Here is a 10,790-nt window from a genome sequence, read left to right as displayed (position 1 = left end):
GAAGTACTCTTGTAACAGAGTACTTCTACATTGCAGTATTGATACTTTTTCTTAAGTAAAACATTTGAGTACTTTTTCCACCACTGGTGTTCACTGTGCTCTCTGCTCTGGTCATCTCCATACAGGCCTGAGCAAAGCAAATAATGTTGTAGAATTGAACTAAAATGTATATACGTCGTACATCAAAGATAGGCAAATGTGATCTAATGTATTCTCTCTTCATGCTTAATTCTTATCTCTGCGTGTAACCAGTGCAGAACCACTGACTGACCAATTGCCTTCTAACCCCAGTATTCAATACTCTCTCCCACAGAGGCAAACATTGGTTCTGAAGACAGCTCTCTGTCTGATGCCCTGGTGTTAGATGATGGTGAGTTGTTTATCCCTTCAATTTCTGATATCACTGGCAATATTTAAGATAAGCTCATCTAAAGATAACAAAGATAAAACAAAATCAGATGCACACATTTTAATCAAGGAGGGGTACATTTGGTAACTCCCTCTGTAACAGTGTTGATTTTGACAGCAAATTTCGATTTAGTTTTAGTAGTCTTTTAAATAAAATTCCATTTATTTTTAGTCATATTTTAGTCCCCTGAAATGTTTTAGTGTTAGTCTAGTTTTAGTCGACTAAATATCATAAGATTATAGTCGACTAAATCTACAGTTGATTTAGTCGACTAAGGTGTATTTTGGCGGTGCCCTGATGCCGTCGTAATGGCTGATTTTACACTTGGTTGCATGCTGAAAATAGCCGATCTACAAGCTCACAACGCGTCGCATCGCGACGCGTTGTGAGCTTGTAGATCTGCTATTTTCACTTGACTGGTCTTAGTTCTACTGGATCTCTTCTCCACTAGTCCCTCACTAACATTTTAGTCATACCTCAGTTTTTATTGCGTTTTTATTGCGTTTTGGTCAGTGAAAAAAGGTAGTCGACGAACGTTTTTCGTCTTAGTTTTAGTCGACGAAATCAACACTGCTCTGTAACAAAAATGCATCACGGTAACTTAACCTGGCGACATCTCCATCTCAGATGACCCCCAGGTGACAGGAACCCCCACTTTCTCACCAGTAGCGTCCCCACACAAGGGCCTCCCTCCCCGGCCGCCATCTCACAGCAGGCCCCCTCCTCCGCAGTCCCTCGACGGCCTGCGGCACCTGCACTACTCGCGCACGGAGTACGACAAGTCGCCCATCAAGCCCAAGATGTGGAGCGAGTCATCGCTAGACGAGCCCTACGAGAAGGTGAAGAAGCGCTCCTCACACTCCAGGTAAGAACGTTGAAAATCGGTATGCAGAATTACACAATGCAAGGCCTTCCATGGACAGTCATCTTTAAGTTTTATGGCTAGAGAACAATGGAACAATCTTCCAACAGTACAACAACACATTGTCAAACTTTCCCCCCATCTGACAACACAACGGATGCTCAGACAGCAAACTTGCACACATTTGTCCTGTCTCAAAATAACAAACAATACAGTAATTGGACATAATCTTCAATCTTTAATCTGTCACTATGTCACTCCCCCTTTTGACCTGTGATATTTTAAACTCTGATTCTACCAAATAGAATTGAGTTACATATATGTATCTACCTTTTTTTCCTTTTTCTTTTTTTTACATTTCTGCCGTTATCCATTGACTATTATATCTCAATATGTTTCAAATAAGTAATAAAAGATTTCTCTTGCCATCTCCACCTCCACGCAGTCACAGGCGTTTCCCTAGCTCGGGCAGTGCGGAGGCAGGGGGCAGTAACTCTCTGCAGAGCAGCCCCATCAGAGCCCTCAATCCTCACTGGAGTTCTCAGTCCAGCATGCCCTCCACCCCAGACCTGAGGACCAGGGCACCTCACTATGTACACTCCACCAGGTCAGCCACCTACTGCAACCATCACATTATTAGCAAAAAAACAGGAACTGAAAAATACTTGCTTCATACAGTGTTAATCCTCATAGTCTTTTGAATAAAATTCCATTTAGTTTTAGTCATATTTTAGTCATCTGAAATGTTTTAATTTTAGTCTAGTTTTAGTTTTTTCAATCACCTTAAAGCTCTTCATGTCAATGGTGTTGTACTCAGAAGCCACCCACACTCCCTGTATGCCTGGGTTCCTTTCAGTGGTCATGACACTAAACCCTCCTCCTGGGCTCTCCTTGTGTCCCCACAGGTCAGTGGACATCAGTCCCACCCGTCTGCACAGTCTGGCTCAGCACTTTAGGACCCGCAGCTCCAGCCTGGAGTCCCAGGGTAAGCTGCTGCCGTCCGACCCCGACGCACACCCCCACGCCCTGGGCACGCTGGGCAGCCCCGAGTTCTTCCTGGGCCCCGGCCGTGGCTCCAACGGCTCCGACCCGCTGGACGACTGCTCCTCCTGCACCAGCCAGAGCAGCTCGGAGCACTACTACCCCGCCGGTGGGCCCCACGCCCCTGGCAGCAACCCCAACTACTCCACCTTGGGAGAGGACTCGCCCTCCAAGGCCCGACAGAGGCAGAGGCAACGGCACAGGTAGGTGACAATAGCCTATATACATTAGTTTAAAAATATAGAAAACAAATACAAAATAGACCCAGATTCTATAATGTATGAATGGCCAAAGTAGTACACACACGTTCTATATTTATGAAATAGTATTTATATATTTTCTACGATTTATTTTGCCAGCTTTTTGCATAAATTACAGGAGTAATATAAAATGCTTTGCTAAATGGTAGAGACAGTGAGGAAAATTGAGAATCCTGCAATGCAGGATGGCATTGCAGGTCAGTCAGTCAGTTGGTCCATCCAACAAGCACTTTAAACCCAAAGTATGGCCTTTCCTCTGGGACATGGGTTTTAAAAGTGTGAGAAGTGTGAGATGCGGGCGGGGTGGGATTCAGAGAGATTTGAGGTGAAAGCGACATGAAGCATAATTGTAGTTATGCCCACAGATTCACGCATCAACAGATGTGACCTATTGTTTTTCCTAATTCCAGCATACTAGTTGTGAAATGAGGAGAACTTCTTTCTTTTGGTTTCTATATTAGTTTTTCTAAACCCAGCATACAAATAGTGAAACGAGGAGAACTCCCTACTTTCGTTTTTTTTATTAGTTTGCCTAATTCCAGTAGACAATTAGTGAAACGAGTTGAACTTCTTGCTTTTGGTTTCTATATTAGTTTTCCTAAACCCAGCATACAAATAGTGAAACGAGGAGAACTCCTTACTTTTAGTTTTTTTATTAGTTTGCCTAATTCCAGTAGACAATTAGTGAAACGAGTTGAACTTCTTAACTTCTTTATTACCGCTCCCCTACTGTGCGCTCTGGCCTTTATTCATCAGCATGCTAGCATAAAATTAAACCTGGCAGTGGCACAACTTGTTGCGGCTTCGCAAACTATTACTTAAATCAGGGTCCCCACGGTCATGAAATTCCTGGAAATATTTTGAAAAAAAAATAATAATAATCCAGTACTGGAAAAGGTTTGAAATTGATCAAACATCATCAAAGGTCCTGGAATTTATCAAGGGTCCTGGAAAAATATTTGGCTATGCATTGTTTTTGGCTATTGATTTTGTTAAAACAAAACATTTTCATAAACATGAATAATATTACACGAAATATGTAACATAAGTAGTTTTTCGCCGAACGGGCTGTGTGACGGCAGCCTAATGTATGTCTCAAACTTTATTTTTGCTACACTGCCTATCTTTGGGCATTCTACATAGGAGTGAGAGACACATTATTGCGCCGAATGATTGTTATATAGGCCTGGAAATTGGGCTAAATATTCTGGAAAGGTTTTGGAAAAGTTTTGGAAATTCATTGCTAAAAATGTGTGGGGACCCTGTTAAATATATCAGTTGAAAGTTGCCCTGACTCTCCTTTTACTCTACAACAACATATAACTTTCATGTGAAACCTAGGTCCCCCGCATGAGAACTTATTTCCATTTTAGTTTCATGCAATATCTCTAGTCAACCAGTAGTGGTCCTACTACCCAACCACAGGACCTGAATGTCTCGTTAAATACACATATAAACAACGCAGCCTATAGTAATGTCATGCCTATAGTAATGTCATGGGGTGGGACGCAGTTGTCTGACTTTTTGGCTTAAGTAAGGCCCACTATCTCTGGCTTTGAAAACCTCTGTTCTAGCACCACCCTTTGGCCAAAATATCCACCTGCAGAAGATATCTCAAAAAACTATTGGCCGGCTTGCCATGAAACTTGCTGAGCATATGCTGAGGATGAAACCCTAACCATTTGAGTGACCCCATGACCTTTCCTCCAGCGCCATCCTCAAGCCAAAATGTGAACTTTTGCACACAAGACATCTCATAATATAAGAAAGACTGCAGGATAAAACATTTAAAAAAGAAAGAAAGACTTTCTGCAGGATGAGCCATACTGTTTTTGGTGACCCCATGGCGTTTCCTTTTGTGTCACCCTTACTTAGGCCAATATTTCCACTTGTTTTGTAGATTTATATTTCCATTATTTTATTTCATTTTAAAGCGTTTTACAATGTGTTAGTCCTTCAGTGAATATAACACATATATATTTTTGCACATATCTGACTCGCTCGTTTTCTTTGTCTCTCCAGGTCGGCGGGTCACCTAGGCTCGTCCAACTCGGGCTCCATGCCCAACCTGGCGGCCAAGAACGGCTCCGGCGGCGTTGGGGTCGGAGGCGGGACGGGCGGCAGCGGCCACCACGGCGTCTACCTCCACAGCCAGAGCCAGCCGTCGTCGCAGTACCGCATCAAGGAGTACCCGCTGTACGTAGAGGGCAGCCCCAGCGCGGTGGTGGTGCGCAGCCTGGAGAGCGACCAGGAGGGCCACTACAGCGTCAAGGCCCAGTTCAAGACGTCCAGCTCGTACACGGCCGGCGGCCTCTACAAGGAGACCTGGGGAGGTGACGAGAGCGGAGACGGGAGCAGCAGCGGGCGGCTCACGCCGTCGCGGTCGCAAATCGTACGGACTCCCTCGCTCGGGCGAGACGGCGGAGGAGGAAGCGGCGGCGGGGGCAGCCGGGCGGCCGTGTCGGACGAGCTGAGGTGCTGGTACCAGAGGTCCTCGGGGAGCCTCAAGGAGAGGAGCCACTCGCACTCGGGGTCCAACTCCTCGGACACGGGGTCGCAGCAAGGCACGCTGGGACACGGCCGAGGGAGCAGGGTGGGAACGCTCGCCAAGGGCTCGCCAGGTGGGTGGATTTAAGGTGGCGTGCACCTCATGTAGGCTAGCTTAAAACATTGTAGTGGTGAAACGAGTTATTTAATTATCGATACATTAATCAAATCAAATTGCTCTTATCTGTTGCATATTAAATATGTAAATATAAAGTTAAATTATATCAAATAAAAAGTTATGATTTTAACTGCTGCGTAAACATATTAAGAGATTCAACTATGTCTGTTTAGGTTTAGTGAGCATGTGTTTAGTTAACATGTAACTTGTGATGTGAGGCTTAGTTAATATGTAATAAAGTACATTTTGACCTTATTTGTTTATGATCTAAATGACATAGATTAACCGAATAATAAAAAGTAATAAAGTGAAAATAGTAGTTAGTTGCAGCCCAAACAAAACAAAAGTCTTTGTTTGTTTTTATGTTAATTACCACTTTGTTAAGTTCTCCTTACTCAACTCAAACTCTATACTCAAACTCTAGAGTGTAACATAATGAATTTTCCAAAGTAAACTACATTGGCAAGCTTTAAAGGCTTCTCAGCTCTAACTTTAAACTTAATAGTGGTGACTGGGAGAAAAGGAATGCCCCGTGTGAGGCTCGAACTCACGACCTTCAGATTATGAGACTGACGCGCTGCCTACTGCGCCAACGAGGCCTGCAGAACCTGCTTTTATGTGCTGGAAACATGATCCCTGTCTGCCCTGAACTACACCCCCTAAACCCTTAGAGACCACACCCCCTAAACACATAGAGACCAATCAGACCATACCCCCTAAAGCAGTGGTTCTCAAACATGTTCATGTCAAGGACCTCCAAATTGATATCTATTGGGCCCCCATTTGAAATAGTATTTTAAATAGCAAATCTACAAGCTCACATCCTGTCACATCGTGACACATTGTGAGCTTGTTCAAATAGACAAAACTTTTGTTTAAACATTTTGCCCCTGGAATCCCCTCAAAGACCCCGGTAGGTCCCTTGACCCCACTTTTTAGAAACAGTGCCTTAAAGCCAATAAGTGAAGCATTGATGGAATTCCTTTGTCCTTCACCCCACTGCAGTCTCTATTGTGTTTGCCTGTGGGAGTGTCTGTATGTTAGCACAGGGTATAACAACATACGTATGGACAAAACATTGATATTTCATATGTGCCACAAATATCATGCTTGGTTTAAACTCCCCAAATCACATAAAGTACCTACTGTTGCATACAAGTTGTGTGTGTGTGTGTGTGTGTGTGTGTGTGTGTGTGTGTGTGTGTGTGTGTGTGCGTGTGCGTGTGCGCGTGTGTGTGTGTGTCTGTGTTCTGTTATTTTCGCCCATGTACTGACTGTCAGTTTCTCCACATAGCTGCGTCCCCTCACAGCCAGAGGAGTATGACCCCCTCCAGTGAACAGGCTGCCACACCGACACCCCCTTGTAGCCCACAGCACATCCTTAACTGGCAGAGCGGGTAAGACACGCGCACCCACACACACACACACACACACACACACACACACACACACACACACACACACACACGTACACTTACAAGACGTTTTTGGGAACAAAGTCAAAGGTCTTCTCTTAGGACTTCCTGCTCGGCAGCAGCGGTGCAGGCCCAGATGTTCATGCATTACAGGATGAGCGCGCACATCGCTATTCTGCATCTTGTCTTCTCTGCTCCTCTGCCTATAGCTAACCTAGGCATACTCACAAAGCACTGACTGCATCTCTCTCAACTTAATGCGCTGCTGCTACTGTTTGACCACGTTGACTCAACTCTCTTTTAACGCCTTTGTAAAATGTCCCCCCCCCCTCAACACCTCCCCCCTCCTGTTTATTTTTTATTGCTCTGATGCCTTCCTCTTATTCTGATTGTCCCCCCCCCTCCCACCCTGTTTCCTCTCTCTGCATTAATAAATTTTCTTTGCATCTCTAAACACTGTAACCTAACATTTTCCAACTATAATTCCCCCCAAACATGCCTTCTCTCTCACTGTCCCTACCTTCTTCTTCCTTTCTCTTCCGTTACTAACTCTCCTTTCCTTGTGTGTGCGTGCATGTGTGTGTGTGTGTGTGTGTGTGTGTGTGTGTGTGTGTGTGTGTGTGTGTGTGTGTGTGTGTGCGTGTGCGTGTGCGTGTGTGTGCGTGTGCGTGTGCGTGTGTGTGCGCATGTGCGTTGGTGTGCGTGTGCGTGTGCGTGTGCGTGTGTGTGTGTGTGTCTTTCTTTCTTCCTGGTTTAGAGGCACAGCAGACAGCTCTCCTACTGAGGATGTGTGTCAGTCTGCCCCTCAGCCCAGCTCTGATGCCTAGAGGTACTGTCTGTCTGGGCTCAGCCTCCTAAGGGCTTCAAAAAAACGTAGACCGTAGGAGTCCAAAACTCAACAGCGATACCGAGAAGCAAACAGATTAACGCTACAGCTGTCGGCACAAATTTGCACCTCATCAAACTTGTATCGACTGAGAGACACCCCCCCCCCCCCCCACCAAGTTGGGGATTAAAGCGGGTGTTGATGTGTTCACCGTCTGCTAATATGACAAAACATGTGACGTGTATGTGGGCTGAAACGGGGGCTCTTATCTTTTGCTCTTTGAGCGTGGCAGTATCTGTGCCAATGGCTCTCTCTCTCTGCCTGTTCTGTATCTGGACTCTGTGCATGTGCTCTATTCTGTCATGGCTGTCAATGCTTCTCTGTGGTTCATCTCCTGCAGACTCCACTAACAGAAACACAACCCGTAATGATGTTAGCAGTAGAATTGAGACATTCTCTAATGATTACTGTACGTTTTGTTGAACACTTACTTACCCACTTTAACCCTGCTGTCCATATTTTGGGCAAATATATAAGGCTTATACGTGGTTAACACCCATATACTAGGTGATAGCATCTTTTGACTCATTGGTCTTAACAGGTATACCAATGCGCGACGGGGAACAGGTGTACCCAGTGTGATGCTCATGCCTGAACTCTGTTTGTACGTCCCTGCAGGTCCTTCAGTGACAGCTGTTTCCTCAGCAGCCCGCTGTGCTCAGAGTTGGCAGACGTGCAGTGGTACGGACACGACAAGGCCAAACCTGGAACTCTGGTCTGAGACCCTTAACTCTCTTACCTACCCACCCCCCCGCCCCTCACCCTCGCTACTATTACCCATCTACAACCTACAACCTCGTCTTGAAAAGGTCCCCGTAAACCACCTTGCCCGGACTGGACTGGTGACCTGGAAAAACGATGGGTTTACGAGAGCCTCTCAGGCTCTTGGAACTTTTTTTTTCTTTATCCCCCTGCAGCACTACAGAGCCCCTTTCCTCATCCACACTCCTCCGCACGCAGCACACGAGGAAATGACGCAGAGGGGAGACAGGGAGACAGAAAGATATACTGAATACATACACACACACACACACACACACACACACACACACACACACACACACACAACACACACGCACACACGCACGCACACACGCACACACAGACACTCAGATTCACAGAAAGCAGTGTCAGCTGTCACCGCTCCTATCTTACCTTCCCCTCCCGGACCTTACTGACTAACACCAGTGTACTGCCAAACAATCAAGAGGATACCTGCTGGTTTTGAGCCCTTGCCATCCTGTTTTATACCCCGGGGGGCCCATTGATAGGTGTGCGTCTGCTCTCATTCATCCATCGATGTCTGTTTGGTTCACTTGTACCTGTGTATAAAAAAAAGAAAAGAAAGAGCGGTAGTAAATGACACATAAGGAGGAGCGACGTTAAACATAAAAGAAGCTGATGGACAAACTGTCTCGGTTCATCCCACAACCAAAGATCCCACCAGACTGAACTGGATGCAGCAGGGTTCTCGTGGAGACGGACGCTGCACAGAGTCAGACTGATACTCGTGTTCCCCGTAGTTCCTGTAACGGACCGTCAGTCAACCGAGTGGGAGTGGACTGTTCCTGGGACGCTGTCTTGAGTTAGCAAGGACCGTAGCAATACCAGGCGTTGTGGCAGCACATGAACCGGGCATAGAGTGAATGTAAGCGTGCATTTCTCCACGGGGATAAAAGGCCCCCCATACTGTAGGTGCATCACAGAGAGAGGTTTTGGGGGGGGTTTGGCAGTAAACACAATCTATGCGTACTTCAAATGACTTTGTGGCTTACTTTGACTTTCACTCTATGGTTTTCATGGGACTGTCCTTGTCCGCTACAACCCTCAGTCTGTCTTATCTTGTGCTGAGAACATTCGACAAAACCGGGGTGGTCGAAAGATAGGGGGGTCGAGGAGGCAAAAGTGGTTTAATTTAGTACCTGTAAACTTTAAACGTGTGCTTTTAGTTTGGTCGTACCCTCACCAAACAACCCTCCTGTCTGCTACCTGCATCTGGAAGTGAAGGACGATTGTGCTGTTTGAGATCTGTGAAAGTCGAGCACATCGACCAGTGTGGACGTCTGTTAAGCTTCAGTGTAACTGTCTCTGTTTTTCTCTTGCTGCAGTCGTGGCTGTGTACTGGTCCCCACCACGCTGTGTTTCTGTCCTTCCCTTTGTAGAAGTGTAGGGGACGGGCTGGGTAAAAAAAAAAGAAAAACATGGTCTATTCTGTCTGTCTATTTGTCCGTCAGTCCAGCCCCAGTGTCTGCTCTTTCCGCATTGCCTGCAGGTTAAGGATGGGACCGAACTTTTTTTACAGGCGTGTACAAGCAGAGGAGAGGAGCTTTCCTACTGAATACAGTTGCTTTTAGTGGCGGCTTGTCCTCTCTCCTTATACGCAACACTGGCCAGAGCACCTGACTGTCAGAACATAGTCATATGGGCACACTAGAATTATCAGTGCCAAACATGTTGGTGCTTTTACGTTTGTACTGTAATTCAGCACTGAAACAGTCATTTCCTTCAATCGCCATGTTTCCTCAATGCCCCAGTTCCATACACAGTAACATCCTCAGTGTTAATTAATGCATTGGTAACTCCTAGACTGTACAACATTTGTACACAGTCAGAGTTAAATGAAACACTCCGGATTTTACTGTGTGGCTATCAGAGCAGCAGAGTGACAGTGAGATAAACTGTTCAATCAGTCACCTGGTATACATACTGTACATACTGTATGAGGAGTTCAGGCACTTACTGTGTGTGTGTGTGTGTGTGTGTGTGTGTGTGTGTGTGTGTGTGTGTGTGTGTGAGAGAGTGTGCACGTGCATGCGCGTGCGTGCGCACGTATGTGTGTGCGTGCGTATGTGGAGTTTTCAGTCTTGATTGATTTCCAAGCACAACATGAATAGTCATACAATGTCTATAAGGACCCAATTTGGAATCATTATCATCTGATTTAAAAGGTGCCACTTTAAGTGGCAGTACACAGTATCAGAGGAAATACAGATGGCCCCCTGATATAGCCAGGAAATAACAAAACACAACAAAAAAAATGTCTCCACAGTGGTCATTTCACCACAGAATCAATGAGGAACGTGTTTGTATCATCAGGATCTCATTACGGCAGCAGACGGACCTTGATTGGCTTCCTTTAGGCTGGTGGTTTTCAACCTTTTTCATATCAAGGGCCATTATTTATTCGGCGTTTGAGCCACAGACCACCGTTTGATGAGATTTATTCTCTCAGATCCAAACATTTGAATATTT

At 45.6% G+C, this 10,790-nt stretch overlaps 1 protein-coding gene across 10 annotated transcripts in view; it reads left to right on the top strand.

Annotated features, from left to right (window-relative positions):
• Window positions 1–10,790, top strand: part of frmd4a (FERM domain containing 4A) — a 102,571-nt gene extending 91,781 nt beyond the window's left edge. For 8 of the 10 annotated variants that reach the window (XM_084059011.1, XM_084059008.1, XM_084059009.1 and 5 more), the window contains exons 18-24: window positions 314–370; window positions 1,037–1,274; window positions 1,717–1,878; window positions 2,177–2,515; window positions 4,595–5,193; window positions 6,532–6,634; window positions 8,157–10,790. In XM_084059011.1, the coding sequence (XP_083915137.1) occupies window positions 314–370; window positions 1,037–1,274; window positions 1,717–1,878; window positions 2,177–2,515; window positions 4,595–5,193; window positions 6,532–6,634; window positions 8,157–8,259 (1,601 nt within the window). In that variant the 3' untranslated portion in view covers window positions 8,260–10,790. Of the gene's footprint in view, window positions 1–313; window positions 371–1,036; window positions 1,275–1,716; window positions 1,879–2,176; window positions 2,516–4,594; window positions 5,194–6,531; window positions 6,635–7,409; window positions 7,482–8,156 lie in introns of all 10 variants that reach the window. The other 2 variants (XM_084059007.1, XM_084059010.1) reach the window with 2 other exon arrangements.

Source organism: Gymnoscopelus microlampas (genome assembly GCF_963454915.1).
Source record: "Gymnoscopelus microlampas genome assembly, chromosome: 6".
NCBI classification, from domain to species: Eukaryota; Metazoa; Chordata; class Actinopteri; order Myctophiformes; family Myctophidae; genus Gymnoscopelus; species Gymnoscopelus microlampas.
This window is presented reverse-complemented; position numbering and strand designations above follow the sequence as displayed.